Here is a 20,626-nt window from a genome sequence, read left to right as displayed (position 1 = left end):
CAGTGGGTCTGAGAGCATATGACTGCTGAAGGCCCATGCAGTCGTCTGCTCTTTTGCAGGGATGGATAACGAGGATTTCTAAGCACTGGTGGTTTTCGGATCTCCACATCTGTCCCTGAGGGCCTGGCCTGAGATTGCTGACTCATTACACACAGCTGTCACAAGAGCAGATCATTCGATCACTAATTACTCCATTAAATGCTGTTCCGGGCTGTGGCTGAGAGTGTCTGCATCATCGTATGCAATGTAAGAAAACAGAATCATAATTCAGGAGTCCAGAAGGGGCTTTACTGTGGGTAAGGAGTTGGTAAGCTTTTGTCCCAGAAATGATGATATGATAAATTTACTAGAGATTGTACAGAGGTAATTCCCTTAAATCTAGAAAAAAATAAAATCTGCTAGGTTTACCTACATAGTATACTATATATCTTTATGAGTTTCCAAATTGTGTAATAGTCTAGTTTTTTCAATAACTTTAATTTGTTGCTTGCTATACAATGGGGTCCTATGCATGGGCTCACCTATGCATGTAATGTATTCATCACTTTGTAATCATCCCCAAACTTGTCTTAAACACATACAGAGAGGAAAAGCCGGTGCAATTACATGTATATATTTCCTGGAGATTAAAAGCAAAGTATAAAATACTTCTTGAGCACGGAAACTCTTGTTTACCACTTTTCAGGGTTGCTAATGGGTTTTACACCTGCCCATTTTGAAGTATATTAATTGTGTGAAAGTTGTGGGGAACTAATTGTCTCTGGTGAGAAGGTACAGGTGCAGACATAATGAACAACAGCAGATTACTCTTCAAAATCATCCACCTATTAATGTAAAGAATCATTTGACAATGCAACAATGTTTTGTCATTTGTGTGGGCGCCTGTTTTTCTTTCAGAGTACTGGAGTGAGTTGTTTCTTACAGGGGAGGATTTTTTTTAAATGGGGATAAGATTTTTAAAGCAGTGACAAAAAATCAGTCTGCTCATTCAACAAACATTTACTATGTATCTATTGTGTGTCAGGTACTGCAGTGTATGTGAAAACAAGAACAAATGGATAAATCCAGTATTAATGGAAGAGGCAAGAGGATTCCATAAACCTGATGAGAAATGGATGTGTGTATAAAGAGACAGACAATGTTCTCAAGCAGACAATAAAAGGTTTACATCTGGCTATAGAAAACCAAGAAGGTGGTTATGAGCCATTGATAGCCAAGCCAGCTGCCTACTCATTCAGATAATTAGATAATAAATCACGTTTCAAGAGATCAGAGAATGATAAAACTGAATACTCCATAACACGTATCAGCTCCTTACTTTGTCTGTAAGGTTGTATGCTGTGGTATTAGAAATACACTTTTCCCCCCGAATTGCTCAAAGAATGAAATACGTGGATATGTGAACAAATTATGGCCAAATAGCTAATGTCTGTCTCTTGGTTAAATAAGCACGACATTCAAAATAGTGGATCTTCTTATCCTCTTGTGTAGTATTGTGTGTGTGTGCTCAGCTGTGTCCGACTCATGGACTGTACCCAGGCTCCTCTGTCCATGGAATTTCCCAGGAAAGAATACTGGAGCAGGTTGCCATTTCATCCTTCAGGGGATCTTCCCAATCCAGAGACTGAACACATGACTCTTGCATTTCCTGCACTGGCAGGCGGATTCTTTACCACTCATCACCTGGGAAACCTCTTATCCTCTTAGTGGTTACCTAAGCCCTTCTGCTTGGATTAGAGTTGTTAGCCCAGTGAAGAGCTGGTTCTGAGTTTGACTCCCACGTGTCAACTCTAAGAGTTGTAAGATTTAACATATCTGTAGAGCACAGAGGCATTTGACTTATTAAAAAATATTTATTTAATCTAGTCAATCCTGTAAGGTATAAAGGGTTTTCAAACGATGTTCCTCCAAGGTTCTGGGTGGTACCTCAAGAAAACCTGTGTGCGGAAGGGGTACGGCTTCTGACACAGGTGGGCTGCCGTCTATGGGGTCGAACAGAGTCGGACACGACTGAAGCAACTTAGCAGCAGCAGCAGCAGCCCTTCCCTGAATCTGATGATGGTGCTATCCCAGACCATGAGTAGGAGGAAAGGCTGTTATCACAGTGGGCATATCCTTCACTGAAATTCACAACTGGGTTCTTCTGTATGGAATGACCTTAAGAGTGGCCTCCTGGTTCTCAAATTTACAGGCTACCATGTACATATGCTATATGTCATCTATAGCCTCTAACTCTAAATTCTTTTAATATTATTAGTGAAAGTATACACTACATATATATACATCTTAAAAATGTTAACAATCACTCTGCTTCTGAATTCATTTAGAATTTAAAGAAGGGTGAATTCACTTGGTTTTAAATAATTTTATCTTAAAAAATTATAAAGTAGTCTGTTGATTCTGCAGCTCAACAGGGAGGAAACATTTCCTTTGACATTATTTAAGGTGAAAGTATTTACATGTGTTTTAATGCATCTTTGGGTATTGCTATGAAGTATTATATACATACACACCAACCAAAAACCTGAAAATGGAATTATATTATTTTAATTTGAAAAGATGAACATAAAAAAGGTACACTTACAAGAATAATAATTCAAATGAAAATGTGTGTGTGTGTGTTTTTTAAATGAAACTTACCCACTGACTATCAAACTGGATCATGCCATGAGGGAAAATAAAACACGATGAAGGAGAACATAAGGAAAAAATAAAGAAATGATGAAAAAGTAATTACAATGGACAAAGAGGCAACAAAATATTAACTTAAAGAGGTAATCTAAGAAAAAGAGATCCGTTTTACCCAATCACCACTCTCAACAAAAATAAAATCACGGGGTAAAATAAACTCTATTTCTGAATACAGAACCAAACAAAATAGAAATCAAATTGAAACAATGGGGTATTCGTTGAAAAAAAGCAAAGACCAATTTTCCAGTATATTTCTATTTGATCTTTTTTTTTAAAAAGGAAACTTTTGTGTAAATAAAATATTTCATGGGCTATTTTCTGTGGCTTGTTTTTTGGATACTCTATATTTGTATAAACAAAGCAAGTAGCTTTCTAGCTTTCTCATTTGCTTGTGAAAAGCAAGGTTTATGTAAATACACAATACCTAAGCCATTAAAAGGTATATCTGAAATTCAATGGCCACTTGTAAAATTTGGGGCAGTCTTTGTATTAAAAAGAAGAAACTGATAAGAGCAAAGGATAAATGGGCATTCCATTATTATAATACAGGAAAGATCAAACACTTGTATGGGGAATTAGGTCTGTTTCATCTAGTCAAGTAAGAAACTTCTGGAAACAGCATGTCCCTCTCTGCAAGGGCACCCTACATTACCACATGCAACATTCAATCCACTTACCTCCTGTCCTCCATCCAGGGCACAGAGCTTAGTGCTTTGCTTTTTGGCATCAACTAGCACATTAAACATCGTACACATAGAAGCTGGGATGCGCAAGTCAGTGGTTTTGCTTGCCTTTTGCAGCTTGAGTTCAAATGCGGTTCTTGTTCTATTCATTAAAACATGAATTCAGAGTAAGAAATCTGACATGTCCCCCCTGATTTATAAAAGTGAAATCAACACTACAAGATGCTAATTTAAAACAGGCAAATACGGAGTGTGGCTGCCTGGGAGCTGGGAGGTGGGATGCTCTTCTTTTTAGGTGTCATGTATGAAAGATCAGACTGTGATACTACTTGGATACTCACTCAGACAGGTAAGTGAAACCGTGAAGCTTTTCCTTTCAAAGTACACACTAGATGTCTGCGTGAGTATCCAAGTAGTATATTAAAGCAGAACAAATCCTCTGTGTGAGGGTTTACCAAATTAAGGACATGTTTGGGAAACACTAAAACACATAATTAATGTGCAACACAGAATATATAATTCTTTTATGTCACTTAGTTTCTCTTTCAAACACCTGAAGTTGCATTTAGGTTTTTTTTTTAAAGAAACTGCATAATAGATGATTTGGAAATGGTTTTGCTAAAATGTCCAAAGAATATTCATAGATTTGATACAATAGAATCACAGATGCCAAACCTGATATTTTTTAAACATTAAATAATCTAATTCATGGCTTTGCTTTACAAAGCCATTAAACATTACTTTAAAGAGAGAATTTTCCTTGCTTTGAAGATTTCAGTATTATCCAGTTGCTCCAACCAGAATTTGTTATTTCAATATGCTGCCTGCATTGCTCTTATATATCTCATGAACAAAGGCAATGGGGAAAATCATGCTAATTAGGGTGAAATGCTGATTTTGTAAAAAGTATTAAATACAATGAAAGCGCATGTGGAAGAATTCAAAGCTTCATAACTTATTTCTGGTTAAGTTCTGAAGAATGTAAGTGGACACTTGGAACTCATCTGATGTGGATAGAGAATACCAGAAAACAGAACAATTGATGGCAATGATCATCACTGAAGTTTGCCACGCCATTTCACAGCGCGTGAACACGGTACATAATTCATAAAGTACTTAACAGATCTCTTCCATGTGTCTCAGGAAGCACTGCCTTGGGGATTTAAAGTACAGCATTCCCAGAGATAACAATAAGCACAACAGAAAGGATTAATACGGGTATGGGTACTATGGCTGAGAGCAATGATTTATTGTTTAGTCACTAAGTTGTGTCCAACTCCTTGTGACTCCATGGACTATAGCCCACCAGGTTCCTCTGTTCATGGGATTTTCCAGGCAAGAATACTGGAGTGAGTTGCATGCCCTCCTCCAGGGGATCTTCCCAACCCAGGGATGGAACCTGCTTCTCTGATGTCTCCTGCATTAGCAGGTGGGTTCTTTACCACCAGTGCCACCTGGGAAGCCCCACGGGCAATGTTAGGAGACCTGAAAAAAAGTAGTGGGCCAACTGCACCAAGCACATTCATCCTCAGAGTTTAGGTCGAAGTATGTAACGTCCTTTAAATTTTGGAAAAGCTATACATATTGAAACCTTTCTTGTGATAGCTATGTAAAAGGTACTTGGCGAAATGTGGTATTTTGGGTGCTTGGCAGAGTAAGCAGCAACTTGAAAATATATGTCTACCTTTTGACACAGGCTTCTATCATGTCACTGGCCATTAGTTTAAGTCTTTGCTCTAAGTGATGGGCAAATTCTTGTTCTGGCCAGTGAAGATCAAAGACAAACATTTGCAGTGCATCAAGTTTCCAAAAAAGGTCTTCTGATGTTGCTGAGCCATTGCTAGAAGAAAAAGGAAGAAGGAACATTGTGAACTTCCACTATTATCTACATGGATCACCCATACATTATTATTATTTTTTTTTCTGTATCAATTGTTGTCAGTGAAAAAATGCTACATAAAACTTCTAATGATCAATATTTTCTTTGCTCAGCCTCCTAATTTTCCCTTTTTACTTCTTCTTAATGCATGAGGCAAGGCAAGGAGAACAAAATAGAAATACAGCAGTAAAGTTTCATATGAAGGGGTCAAATAATAGGTAATGATCTTTACTAAAGAAAAAAATAAAATTATATATATAGGAACAGACAAATGTTCTTTACCAACCTCTAGGATAAACATAAAATACATATTTTCTCCTAGAAATTCAAAGAAGTATGTTTTATGCAATAAAATCCATATGATGGCAACTACAAGCTTTACTCAACTCATGCACGTATGCTTCTATCATCGTGATGGCTTCTGTTTGTCTTCACGTATGTTGCCTTCAGGGCTTTAAATTTCTCAGTTACAGGTAAAGGTGAAACAGGTACCGGGAAGGAAATAATAAAGTGGGTAGGGAAGCAAATCTTGCCTCTATTTTGAAATGCTTTGGGCCTTTTCTCGCTCATAATTAAACCTTACTTACTACAAGGTATGGTCTAACAGAGAAAAGATATGCAAGGTGCTCTCAAGTTGGAGCAACATCATATATTTCAGGTCCTTCCATCTATCTAACCAAGAAGCCAAGGTCTGCTATGCCTTCACCACTATGGTAAAGGTTACTCTGCTGCTGCTGCTGCTAAGTCGCCTCAGTCGTGTCCGACTCTATGCGACCCCATAGACAGCAGCCCACCAGGCTCCCCCTTCCCTGGGATTCTCCAGGCAAGAACACTGGAGTGGGTTGCCATTTCCTTCTCCAATGCATGAAAGTGAAAAGTGAAAGTGAAGTTGCTCAGTCGTGTCCAACTCTTAGCGACCCCATGGACTGCAGCCTACCAGGCTCCTCCGTCCATGGGATTTTCCAGGCAAGAGCACTGGAGTGGGGTGCCATTGCCTTCTCCAAAGGTTACTCTAGGGACCATGTTTTCACACCATGCAAGGAGGTAATTTGTGTCAGAGTATATAATATTTGGGCCAATGATAGTATTATTTACTTTCCCATTAACCTAGTATACAGCCTAAGAGGAAAAGAGATGATTTGAAAATAACAGTCCTATGTATACTACAACTTAATTATAAAAGAGAACAATAGAAAAAGAAACAAAAACTGCTGTATGATTCATTTCTGCTTAGCTTTCCAACATTTAACATATACTAACCTGAAATTTATATTTCAGGTGTGTAAAAGAAAAATTTTAAGATAAACTAATTTATCACAAAGGCACAGTGGAAAATTTTTATAAAGAAAAATTCTTTTAAATAACCACATTGTTTAGCTAAACATATCTTAATTAGTCAGCTTAAAAACAATCACCTCCTGCTCTGGCTAATTAAAGGCTTATTTCTATGCCCTTGCTCCCCCACAGCCTCAGCATCTCAGCTCCATCACCAAGCTACTCTGCTCTCGTCCTCCCATTCTGCCAGTAATTCCTCATGATCTCCTCGTCTAGCCAAGATGTCCTCAGAGTTAAATTCTCAAGGGAGCAATCGCAGCAAAGCAGTGAACATTACTCACAGCACTTTCTTCACTTACTGTCTCCAAACCTTAATATTCAGTGCCCCAAAAGTATCATTAAACAAAAGAACCAGAGAACCAGACTGACACTGCTATAAAAAAGTTTGAGAAAACACTATATTTAATTCATTTTGCCACTTATATAATAAAAATAAGTGAAAAAGATCATGAAGCAAAATCCTCTGATACACTTACAGTGTGCAGTTTGGTAGATTAGAAGAACTATGTTTTAAGAGTAATTGGATGTAATTGGCAAAGAAGTAAATTTATTTCTTATAATTTTTCAACAAAACAACAGCAACAAAACCCACCATTAAGATAAAACCCCAAATAGTAAAGGTATAATTCTAATAAAAATTGACTTTCTCATTATATGTGACAAACAAACCTTTATAGAGAATATGGATATATGTTTTTTGTTCTTTGATCCTGTTACAGAATGATTCTAAATGATACATATGCTCAATTGGAAATGTAATTAAGGTAACAAGTGTTTGTTACAATTAAATAGATGAAAAATGTAAATAGGTTTTCTCTCAAGCTGGCATGTATAACCTGCAATTTATTCATAACTTTTTCATTTTAAAATAACTTCTGATTAGTAACCTATCCCTAAAAGTATTAATCGCAGGTTAAAGAATCCAAATGTGAAAAATGGAGTGTGAGATAATTTCCTGAAAATGCCAGCAGTAACTTACCTTACTGGCATTCACTCCTAGAGCTAAAAAAGCCAGAATTCTATAGACAGGGAGAGATTTAGAGGAGCATCTATGAAGATGATTTATACACATGTGGGTTCAAAGCCTGTCATTTGCTGACTGTGAGTTCTGCCTTTTAACTTCTTGGTGACTTAGTTTCCTGTTGGGGAAAGTGATATTTACCTCACAGGGTTGTCACAAGGCTTAACCAAGGTAAAGAATTTGGCCTTCTATCTCACTTAATGGTAGCTAATTTTCTTCTTTGAATTATTATTTTTTCTAGCTGACTTCATGTGAGATCTTGTGCAAAGCATGGGGTATTACTGAGTTCATTTCACTTCTGTGAGGCTCAAACTTTTGGAAACCATTCAGTTATGGGTAATAATGATGATTGGTGATAATGTAATAATAATTATGCTAATAACAATCATAACGTAGATTGTAGTTATATAGTAGTTATCATTTATGGAGACCCTAGGCTGTGCCAGGCTCTTTTCACAGTGTTTTTTTTTTTTTTTTTTTAATCCTCCCAAAACATCTTTAAATTAGATGTCATAACCATTTTAGAGTTGAGGAAACTGAGGTTAATGAAGACTTAATGATGAATAAGCTAAGCTAATGATGCATAAGGATCTAAAAGTAAGGCTGATCGATTTCAAAGCCCACGTCCTTTTCACTTTAATGACTCTCATTTACCAAATCTGCAATAGGGAGGCTGGTGACAATCTGGAGTTAATAAATATGGCTTGTAATGATATAAAGATTATTTAAAAATAACAAGATGCAACAAATGGTACATGAAAGGACAAAAGAAGACTCGCTGGTGCTGAGAAACAAGGGACAAACCCTTATCTGCAACCTGCATGATTGTTTCTTTAAAGGTGAGACTAACATAAAAGCAGGAAAAGATTGTGTTCTTAAAACTGTTCTTACAAAGGTTTTTCTACATAGACAAGATAAATCACACAACTGGAGGCAACAAAGGATCCTGGACATACACAGCGCTAACCACACTGCTTGCCTGAATATGGAACACTCCGGTTATACCACTTACACTAGAGGCACAACCTAGGGCGCAAAATGACCCTGCCCCACAGATCACATATGAACATCAAAGCTGGGAGTACTTTTTTTTTTAAAAAGAAAATCTATATTATGTATCATCGATATGCTAAGCTTAGCTCAATAGCTTCAAAAACTCAAACAAATAAAACCAAAACACAGTATTCCTCAACCAATGAAGATAAATGCCATGCAATCTAAACACATTTGCACAGAACACAGCCCAGGCCATGCACCAGCTAACACACCACCAGGAAAGAAGTGAGGGATACACACGTGGACTCATATAAAGAAGCCATCCACGAAGGAGTAGAAAAGCTAGGAATCTGTGGAAGATTAAGAGGCAGACTTGGAACTTTTGGAAGAGCTACATTGGGAAGACTGTTGGCGATATTCCTGTAAAGAAACAGACAACGTGGGAAGGGACCACCATGAGCAATAACTACAGATGGCCATGTGGAAAGTCATAAGGGCAGGACAGAAGAGACAGGGGCTCTGTGGACACTATTGCAAGATACCTACTTGACAGGCTGCCATGTCTCTTGCTCAAAACCTCTGTGAATTGACTGAGCGATGGAGGACTCCATGAGATCCACGTAGCGGACAACCAACGGCACAAAGATTTCTTGCAAGTGTTTATGAAATTTTCCATTACATAAAAGTGCTGAAACAGTCAAGCAGAAACAGAGTTTGTCAGAGGGCTTATAGCAGGCATCTGGAAAATACGGATGAAAAACTTTTCTGGAAAGAGTATCACACAGAACCAATAAAATACAGAGAATAACGGGCTTTGTTCCTCATACGGGATATCATGCAATGAAAACTAACCAAGAAGTATAGTCACCATCTCCATATGGCTGTAAAAACCATAAATGTATCTCTATAAAATCTTCCTGGCAGGTGGTATGGTTTTATTTTCTAAAAGGATTAGCTCACGAGGCATTTGGCCACTTGTTGGAGAGTCAAACGAACTGTGGAGTGCCCTAAAGATCTTAACACATGTAAATACGGCAATTAACCAGCGTTCTAATTCTCATGGGCTTCCCAGGTGGCTCTAGTGGTAAAGAACCCGCCTGCCAATCCAAGAAACATAAGAGATGGGGATTAGATCCCTGAGTCAGGAAGATCCAGGAGGGCATGGCAATCCACTTCAGTATTCTTGCCTGGGAATACTGGGAAAGTCCCTGTAGCTCAGATGGTAAAGAATCTGCCTGAAATGCAGGAGACCTAGGTTTGATCCCTTAGTCAGGAAGATCCCCTGGAGAAGGAAATGGCAACACACTCCAGTATTCTTGCCTGGGGAATTCCATGGATTGAGGAGCCTGGTGGGCTACAGTCCATGGGGTCGCAAAGTCAGACTCGACTGAGCGACTAACACACATTCTTGCCTGGAGAGTCCCACGGACAGAAGAGTCTGGCGGGCGAGAGTCTACGAGGTGGCAGGAGTCAGATACAACTGAAAAGATTTAGCATGTATACATAATCCCTGTGGTATGCTGTGTATCACAGAACTGCTGCTGCTGCTAAGTCACTTTAGTCGTGTCGGACTCTGTGCGACCCCATAGATGGCAGCCCACCAGGCTCCCCTGTCCCTGGGATTCTCCAGGCAAGAACACTGGAGTGGGTTGCCATTTCCTTCTCCAATGCATGAAAGTGAAAAGTGAAAGTGAAGTCGCTCAGTTGTGTCCGACTCTTCACGACCCCATGGACTGCAGCCTACAAGGCTCCTCCGTCCATGGGATTTTCCAGGCAAGTGTATTGGAGTGGGGTGCCATCGCCTTCTCCAATCACAGAACTAAACCTATTCAATTAAGTCTGCTTGCTTCTAAGAGATATACTAGTTTAACTCACCAGGAGGGTGACTGTGGCCTTGGGAATGTCTATTCCACTTTATGAACTTTTTAGTTATTTGTGAAATTTTTCTTAATCACTCACTTCTCCATGTGTGTAAGTAAAGAGAGTCAGCATATCCCATGCATTTTTTAGTTGTCCATTAGTCTTTAGTGAATTGTGATGAAGTAATAGAATAAACATCCTACCTAATGCCATTGCAGGAGTCTAAGAATCAATACTACTAGGACAGGACTGCTGGACAAGATGCACTTTACCTCCACTAAGAGATGGCTGCTTTCTACGCACAGGTCATAACTGTTTTAGAATAGTCAGTGCTGTGGATGGAATGTCCATGTCCAAAATTCGTATGTTGAAATCCTAACTCCCATTCCCCAATGGCTCAGCATGTAAAATATCCACCCACAAAGCAGGAGACACAGAACACAGGTTCAATCCCTGGGTCTGGCAAATCCCCTGGAGAAGGAGATGGCAACCCACTCCAGTAGTCTTGCCTGGAAAATCCCATGGACAGAGCAGCGCAGTGGGCTACAATCCTTGGGGTTGCAAAGAGTTGGACAGAACTGAGTGACTGAGGACAGTAAGCACATTAATATGATGGTATTGGGAGACGGGGTCTTTGGGAAGTGATTAGGTTGAGGGCAGAGCCCTCAACAATAGGATCAGGGCCCTTCTTAGAGACCCTAGAGACAATCCCTCCACCCTTTCACCGTGTAAAGTTACAGTGAGAAGATGGTTGGTGGTGAGCCAGGAAATCTAGCCCTCCCTAGACACTGAATCTGCTGGTGCTTTGATGTGAGCCTTCCCAGCCTCCAGAACTGTAAGGAAGAAATTTCTGTGACTTATAAGCCACCCAGTGTGAGGTATTCTGTTGTGGTAACTGGAACTAACACAGTGTGTGCCCAAGTTACACCATGAATGAAGAGAAATTCTGTAGGAAAATACATTCTGTAGGAAAGTAATGCTAAGCAACTGTCAACAAAGAATTTGTCATTTTTTAGATGATAGTACATATTTCTCAAGGGGACATCCTAAACTCAGTTGTGATTACTTTAAATAATCTTCAAAGTGAAAATGTATTCATTTAAAAAAATACTCTTTGGTTAGCAAAGGTATTTCTTAAGAGATGGTATTTTAACTGAGCCTAAAAAGCGGAGAGTGAACTGAACTGAACTGATGCTAAGTGAAATAAGTCAGACAGAGAAAGACAAATAGAATATAATATTATTACATGTGGAATCTTAAAAATGTACTTATCTAGTAGATAAAAAATACACAGACTCACAGATATAGAGGACAAAATAGTAGTTACCAGTAGGAAGGGGAAGAGGACTAAGAGGCGTGTGCATGCTAAGTCGCTTCAGTCGTGTCCGATTCTTTGCGACCCCATGGACTGCAGCCCACCAGGCTCCTCTGTCCGTGGGATTCTCCAGGCAAGAATACTGGAGTGGGGTGCCATGTCCTACTCCAGGGAAGAGGTATAAACAACCAGGTATAAAATAAGCTCCAGGGGAACAGAGACACTGACGCAGAGAACAGACTTGTGGACACAGTGTGGGAAGAGGAGGGCGGGATGAACTGAGAGAGCGCGGCATACATACACATTTATACATACACATTTCAGTGTATAAAACACACAGCTAGCAGGAGCTGTTGTTTAGCAAGGGGAGCTCTGTGATGACCTACAGGGGTAGGATGGGGGGTTGGCAGGGAGGCTTAGGAGGGAAAGGACATGTGTACACTTATGGCTGTTTCTTGCTGTTGTACGGTAGAAAACAACACAACATTGTAAAACAATTACCCTCCAATAGAAAATAAAAGAGTATGCTCCAGTGATACCTTGCAAAACACAGGAAATATAGCCCACGTTTCACAGTAAAGATAAACGGAGTGTAACATTTAAAAATTGTTAATCACTGCATGGTACACCTATGTATGTGTGTGCAGGTTCAGTCACTCAGTCATGTCTGACTCTGTGACCCCATGGACCACAGCCTGCCAGGCTCCTCTGTCCATGGAATTTTTTCCAAGCAAGAATACTGGAGTGGGTTGCCATTTTCTACTCCAGGGGATCTTCCTGACCCAGGGATCAAACCTGTGTGTCTTGTGTCTCCTGCACTGGCAGCGCATTCTTTACCGCTAGCACCACCTGGGAAGCCCTGTACATCTGTAATATATAAGATTTTATATCCACTATATTTCAATAAATAAAAGTGAACTAACACTGTGAAAATATTCAGTGTGCTTATAATACACATTGAAAGGACAATTTCATGGACAATTTTACATGGCTGTACAGATAGACTGTGTGCCTAAACCTTCATTTATATGGCCTCTGAATAAAAAGTATAAAGAACCTTAGGCTTTGCATCTTGATGAAAGTGAAAGCCGCTCAGTCATGTCCGACTCTTTCCCACTCCATGGACTATACAGTCTATGGAATTCTCTAGGTCAGAATATTGGAGTGGGCAGCCTTTCCCTTCTCCAGGGGATCTTCCCAAGCCAGGGATCTAACCCAGGTCTCCCACATTGCAGGTGGATTCTTTAGCAGCTGAGACACAAGGAAGGCCCAAGAATATTGGAGTGGGTAGCCGATTGCTTCTTCAGCAGTTGCATCCTGATAGGTACTATTAAATAGCATCATTATTTTGAACTATACCAAAGCCAAAATACTGACTAATGTTAACAAATCATTTCCCCTGCAAATGAGCAGTCTACCTCATCAGTTCAAATGCTACTTTACTACACATTTAGAGATTAGGTAAGTTGGCTATTCAGCCATACTTAGTTTGTTAAGATGAAAACGCACATAAGGAAAATCATGCTCAGTTACTATTAAATGTTACAATGATTCTAAGATTAAGTAGCAGTTGTCTCAAATGTATTTCTGGCAAGAGCGCTCTCTTATGAAACAAATTTCACATCTACAAATGAGCACTTTACCTCATTAATTCAAATGCTACTTTATTGTACATTTAGAGATTAGATATGTTGGCTATTAAGTCATGCTTAGTTTGTTAAAATGAAGCACATAAGGAGAATCACACACGATTATTATGTTATTACATGTTATAATGATTCTAAGATTAAGTAGCAGTTGACTCAGATTATTTCTAGTAAGAGCTCTCTCTTTTTTTTTTTTTTTGATATACTTGATAAGCACTGGATTCATTATCTTGTTAAACAAGCTTGTTTCTCTTCTCTTATTTTGAACCCAGGAATAAAAACAGATCATCCACCTGATCAATATACTGGCAACCTGGAAGTTGTACCAGAGGGCTTTCCTTCAGTTCTAACATCCAATTAGGAGTGAGAACCTGCATATTTTATATCCTTACTATCTTTCTAGCACATCTCTTCCTTCTGTTCATCAACACTGCTGTTGTCCTAGGTCCAACCCTCTCATCTCCCGTCTTGGCTAATGCAATAATTTTCTAACTGGTCTTAGGCACCTAATTTTCCTTCTGCCCATTCATCTTCTTAAAATCTCAAGCAGAGGAGTGTGCTAAAATATGAAACAAAGAATGTATCTCTTAAAGATTATAATTTTTAAATGGATCCTCAAGACAAACTTCAAAAGCCTTAGCATGAAATGAAAGCCATCTATGAGGTATCTTAATATGACCTCTCCGGCTCATTTTGGTTACCTGACTCCCTTTACTTCCTGTGGTCCAGCCATAATGATTCTGATGGTTTAGTTTAAGTAGACACTTTCCAGTCTAAGTCTCTCTTGAAATGCTTCATTCTGTTGTCCTTTTGCCAAATTACTGGTTTCCTCTGTTTATTCTTCACCCTGCACAGGCTTCTACTGTGGTCCATGCTATACTTCTGTACTTGATGACGTTATCTCTTTCTTCCTATAAGGGTGCAAGGTCCATGAAGAAGGGACCGTGTCTGTACTCTTAGTACTCAACAAAATCCCTGTCTCAGAGCAAGTGTTCAAATCTTTGTTGAATGAATGACTTGAATACTCTAAAGATTACTATATAGTTACTACATTATTATTCTGTATAAGAATGTATCAAGGCCTGTGTATCTTTTCATATTTTATATAAAATATACAGTACTAAATACTTTTATAAGAAATCCTATTTTTAGACCAGTATGTTCAATATTAGACTGCTAAGGATTCTACTGGATATTCATTGTTGTTTAGTCACTAAGTTGTGTTTAACTCTTTGTGACCCCATAGACTGTAGCCTGGGCTTCCGCTGGTGGCTCAGTAGTAAAGAATTCATGGGCAATATGGCAGCCAGAGGAGACACAGGTTTGACCCCTGGGTTGGGAAGATCCTCTAGGAGGGCATGGCAACCCACTCCAGTATCCTTACCTGGAGAATCTCATGAACAGAGGAGCTTGGCGGGTGACAGTCCACACGGTCACAAAGAGTAGGATGTGACTGAAGTGACTTCATGAACTGTAGCTCACCAGGCTCCTCTGTCCATAGGATTCTCCAGGCAAGAATACTGGAGTGGGTTGCCATTTCCTTCTCCAGGGGATATTCCTGACTCAGGAATCGAACATGTGCCTCCTGCTTGGCAGATGGATTCTTTACCACTAAACCACCTGGGCAAGCTCCTCTACTGGATATAAATGTCAATTTTGTGTCTCTTATTTCATTATTATTATTCCTTTGGGCATGCTTGTGGGATCTTAATTGCCTGACCAGTGACCAAATCCGGGGTCCCAGCAATGGAAGCCTGGAATCCTAATCACTGGACCTCCAGGGAATTCTATGTCTCTTATTTTAGTGAATGTACCAAAGGGAGTATTTCTTCTGTTCAGTTATGACTTGACAGCAGACTATTACATCCTGCAGAATTAGGAGAAAATGGAGATTTATTTCCCTTATTTCCTAAGTACAGTCACAAGTGTTGAATTCTGGCCAAAAGTTTGCTCACATTTTAGCAGAGCTTTCCTTTTTCATTAAAAATATCAAATTATAAACACAAGTCCCAAAGTTTTAGAAAATTGGCAACTGGTAGTACTACTTCTTTAGTAAAAGGCAAGGAAGGATGAAGGGAGAGATGGGACAGAGGAGAGAAAGGAAGAGGAAAAATGAGAAGAAATGAAGAGAAAATACACATAGAAAGGCAAAGAGAGAGAGAGGACTCGGTTTCAAAAAGCAAGACTCCCTGGATACAGACGACACTATACTTGTGTATGTAAATGTATGCTCCTTTTCTCAATTGCCCATATGCCAGTTTGCATCCCACTCCTATCAGACACTGTCAAAAGCCCTCTTAATACATAGCCCCAGGCATCAGAATGAGTGTGTCTATCTTCCCCATATGGTGTAATGAGGATGGGTTAGGATTTGGGACTGCCACCTGTCCAAATCAAGCCTTTACAAGGCTTCCACTGCAACAGCTCATTGGAAGAGGCAGGTTCTCAACACAGCATCATTCAAGAATGTCATGACCTTATACCAGAGGTGTGGAAGTAGAAAGAACTGCTCAGAAGGATTCTCACATAGTGGTTATGAGAACGTAAGTGGAAGACCAGCATCTACTTTGTTGATAAAAGTATTTTTTTCCAAAAGATTCCATGTTTTCCAAATACCACCTTGTCGAAAATAGGGAGCATCAATGACATCAAGCCCAACAGTACAATTAGAAATGGCAAAAAAAAAAGTAAAAGGCTTAAATAAAAGGTAAACTGGGGTGCAGATGTGCCCAATTATTTTGAGCATTAATTAATTAATTCCAATAATAAATTAGTGTTGATTATTTACATACCCCAAAGAGTCTTACATTTACAAAAGTACTCGTCATAGGCTTTTAACAGTCAGATTTCAACAGAGAATTTAAACTTGATCCATTTAGTAACAATTACTAAGACAATAATCACTGGAAAAATTAAGAATATGCAGATAAAAGAGTTCGTGTATTGTGTTTAGGGTTCATGTATCTCCTTTAGGGAGAGGGGAAAGGCTACCCACTCCAGTATGCTGGCCTGGAGAATTCCATGGAGTCCATGGAATTCCATGGGGTCGCAAAGAGTCGGACTCAGCCTAGCAACTTTCACTTTCTTCTGTTGACAGATGCATATAATGGGATCCCCATCACAGGAAGTATGAATATGAAGTTCAGGAGAAACGCCAGGAGGGCTGTAGCCTAAAACAGCATTATGTAAAAAGAACACACACACACACACAAAAGCAAACCCAACGTACTCCCCACTCAGATATAGGAACAGTACCCAACCAAGAGTCTGGGACATTAAGTAGCCACTCAGTAAATATGTGTTTACTGAACAAGTATCAATAAAAATCCAACCCCTAAAGGAAACTCTGAGAGCATCCCACTCAAGTTTAAGTAAAATAGAAAACTCTTCAGGTTTCATTCTCCATTAATTAAAAACATGATCAGCAATTTCATATAGTTTGGTAATATTTAATTTATACCAATTCCAATATAGGAATGAGAACCTCCTAAAACCACACCCAACCCTCCCTTTCCTCTCAGTGCAGTTTCAAAAAAATTTATTTGTCTATTTGGCTGCTCCAGGTCTTAGTCGTAGCAGGCAGTATCTTTTAGTTACAGCACATGGGATCTAGTTCCCTGACCAGGGATGGAACCTGGGTCCTCTGCATTAGGAGTGCAGAGTCTTAGCCATTAGACCACCAGAGTAGCCCAGGGCACTTGTTAAAAAGTCTCTCTCTCCCTAAAGATAGGAGGTTAGAAGGAGCAAGAGCACTGATGTTATGATGTTTATAATTTGGGGGGCAACAAATCCAACAAATCCAAGTTTAAAACTATAATTAAAAATGTCAGAGCACGTAGTACATATTATTGAATTGCAGCTTTATAATCTGTTGCTTTATACTTAGTAGTGCCCATAATAGCGCCCATGGATGGGCATAGTAGTATATGCCCATCTCCATTAGATTATATCCTTTTCAAGGGCAGGAATTGTTTTTTATTTATGTACCAGTCATGTATGGATGTGAGAGTTGGACTGTGAAGAAGGCTGAGCACCGAAGAATTGATACTTTTGAACTGTGGTGTTGGAGAAGACTCTTGAGAGTCCCTTGGACTGCAAGGAGATCCAACTAGTCCATTCTAAAGGAGATCAGCCCTGGGATTTCTTTGGAAGGAATGATGCTAAAGCTGGAACTCCGGTACTTTGGCCACCTCATGCAAAGAGTTGACTCATTGGAAAAGACTCTGATGCTGGGAGGGATTGGGGGCAAGAGGAGAAGGGGACGACAGAGGATGAGATGGCTGGATGGCATCACTGACTCGATGGATGTGAGTCTGAGTGAACTCTGGGAGTTGGTGATGGACAGGGAGGCCTGGCGTGCTGCGATTCATGGGGTCGAAAAGAGTCAGACACGACTGAGCGACTGATCTGATCTGATCTGATCTTGGTGACTGAGAGTTGGTAAATTGTAGGCATTCAGATCCTGTTTCTTATAGAATTAACTCAGGGAAAAACAAACTAATATAATCATTCAGCAACTTCTATTTTAGTCCTCAGTCATGTCCAACTCTTTTGGGACCCCATGGACTGTAGCCTGCCAGGCTCCTCCATTTTCCAAAATCCAAGGGATTTTCCAGGAAAGAATACTGGAGTGGGTTGCCATCTCCTTCTTCAGGGGATCGTCCTGACCCAGGGATTGAACTGGTGCCTCCTGATTGGCAGGCAGATTCTTTACTACAGAGCTACCTGGGAACATTCAGCAAGGCTTAAGGCAAAAATAAACAGAAAGTCTTGTTGTCTAGCAATTCTCATGCTGCCTTTCATGAGATTAGTATTAAAGCCAAATGGGAAAGTCTGGAATTTTACTCCAGTTACACGCAGCCCTCTGATCTTTGGGGTTATGTCCCTCAATACCGTCCTGGTAATGGAAACAATTGAATATGGCAGTAACACTAACTTCTAAGAAAATACACAAATAGATTAAAATTTAATGTCTACATGGAGTAAAGATTCTAGAGAAGAATTCAATATAAACAAAACTAGTAAGTCATTGCATTTACCCTCCTTTTACTATACTGGTGGGTAAAACAAGTTGTGACACATAATTTTGAATTTAATCAACTTTGGGATCGGAGTCATTTTCGCATCTTAGTGGTCATTTCATCGTTTGTAAGAGCGTTATAAATCTAAGTGGGCACACAGCCCTGCTATAATCTAGAAGTTACACTCAACTGTTCCTAGTAGATGCATGTACAGATCTATCTGTAAACACTAATTTGTGAATTTCAGACATACAGCTCATTTAAGCACTGAAGGAAGAATGACATGCACGTGCCAGCCCTCCATATTTCAAACCTTGAAGATTAACCTAATATACAATATGGTGACCTAACAGTTCTTCATTTGAAAGAAATCTGAAAAATAATCTCTGATACAGCCGAAGTGTGAGAAGAACCCAGCGGGATTTCCACCTCTTCATTTCTTAATGAGTTTTTTGATAATGAGAGGTGACTTTGCCAGTCACTCTGGGCTCTATTATGGCTAATTTGACTCCACTTCACTCTCCTTGTTAATTATTAACACTAGCCTTTTTATCCTCATGAGACCACATTCCAATTTTTCTTTTTTCGATTTTTATGAGCCCATCTTTATGAAGGTGAAAGTCTTGGAGAATAGGTTTTCACTTAGTGTAGAACCTGAACATTTATTATTCGTTTAGGCAGAGATGCTGTGACACTGATTATAGAAGCACGGGTGTTCTTTGGGATGGCTTTAATGTGCTAGCAATGTGAAAAAGGCTGCTAATTAAAGAAGAAGCGCCATGGTATTTTTCACTCGGGAATCAGTTCCCAATAGAATGGTCATTTGCCACTTGCTAGCATATCCACAGATTAAAAGGTGACTAGCTCCAGGGGTTTGCCTTTCGGTAGTCCTGAGAGGAATGATTTGTGCTATTTGCAGCTGGCTTTCATTTGTCAGAAGCAGTCACTAGCCCTACCTATTATCCACAGGACAATTGTGGAATATAGCACACAAGGGTAGAGTCTATTTGTACCAGCTTCACAGTCATTCAGGATCATTCAACTATCATGCTAATTGCTTCATTATGAAAACATTTATTTTCACTAATTTTAATACATCTCTTTTTCAAAACTGTTTCCTTAGATACCATTTAAAGTGATTATCCATCTAATTAAGGCTTTAGTTGGGGAGAGTGCATCAGGATGGATGGAGGCAGGGTGGAGAGGCAAACGGGAGTTCAGCCTTTTTTGGACAGAAATGAAGGAACCCAAGTTTGTTTTCTTCATCAGTTCTGCTCTGGGAACCAGCGGATGAGCCTGTGAGGGGCAGGAGATTGGGGACAGTAGCTAAAATTGTGGTGCAGCTGGTACTCTTCCCTTGAGGAAAATCACGTTGCATCTCTAAGGATTCTCAAGTCTAAGACTTTCCCTAATCATGCACAACTGGAAGGAAACACACCTACCCCAGACACAATTCTTTGCTTCCCCTCCTTAAAACAGCAATCGAATTTGCTATCTTGAATCTCTTTCCCCTCTAATTTGTTCAGTCCCTGGAATTCTTGTCATGGATGTTTTATAGTGTATGTGCTAAGATAATACTTTATCTGGTCCTTTCTGCATGCTTTAACTAACCTACTTCTTCTACCTCTATAACTCAAAGTCCTGATAAACATTTTATTAGACAGGAATATAAATTTAAATGGGCTTCTCTGGTGGCACAGATGATAAAGAACGTGCCTGTGATGCTGAACACACTGGTTCGATCCCTGGGTCAGGAAGATACGCTGGAGAAGGAAATGGCAACCTACTCTGGTATTCTTGCCTGGAGAACTCCATGGACAGAGGAACCTGGTAGGCTATAGTCCATGGGGTCACAAAGAGTCAGCCATGACTGAGCGACTAACACTTTCACTTTCAAAAGCTTAAAGAATCTACTAGCTTTAAAAATATTATCTTATTTTCTAATGTCCCCAGAATTGCATTTGTTATTGCAGACCAAGTGATCAGGCTCCAACTCACTGCTGTACTGGTTTCCTGTCAGCAAGCTCTAGACGAGGTACCTTACTCCCAGGTACCTCGCCCCCTAGATGGAAAATGAAGATGTTTTCCTAGGATCCTCTCCACTCCCCTAAAGATAAACAATTATTTTTAAATATCAAAGCATAGATGTTTTCACAAAATAAAGATGGTAAACATCCAG

The 20,626-nt window shown here is 39.6% G+C and overlaps 1 protein-coding gene across 16 annotated transcripts in view; it reads right to left on the bottom strand.

Moving 5' to 3' along the window:
- The window catches only part of CADPS2 (calcium dependent secretion activator 2), a 577,723-nt gene that overhangs the window by 63,880 nt on the left and 493,217 nt on the right, over positions 1–20,626 (bottom strand). For 7 of the 16 annotated variants that reach the window (XM_027539132.1, XM_027539128.1, XM_027539131.1 and 4 more), the window contains 3 exons: positions 9,152–9,293; positions 5,059–5,214; positions 3,369–3,516 (listed from right to left, as the gene is read on the bottom strand). In XM_027539132.1, coding sequence (XP_027394933.1) covers positions 3,369–3,516; positions 5,059–5,214; positions 9,152–9,293 — 446 coding nt within the window. Of the gene's footprint in view, positions 1–2,640; positions 2,656–3,368; positions 3,517–5,058; positions 5,215–8,905; positions 9,026–9,151; positions 9,294–20,626 lie in introns of all 16 variants that reach the window. The other 9 variants (XM_027539120.1, XM_027539122.1, XM_027539124.1 and 6 more) reach the window with 3 other exon arrangements.

This window comes from Bos indicus x Bos taurus, chromosome 4 (genome assembly GCF_003369695.1).
Source record: "Bos indicus x Bos taurus breed Angus x Brahman F1 hybrid chromosome 4, Bos_hybrid_MaternalHap_v2.0, whole genome shotgun sequence".
NCBI lineage: Eukaryota > Metazoa > Chordata > Mammalia > Artiodactyla > Bovidae > Bos > Bos indicus x Bos taurus.
The sequence above is the reverse complement of the archived record's forward strand: the minus strand, read 5'-3'. Positions and strand labels throughout refer to the sequence as shown.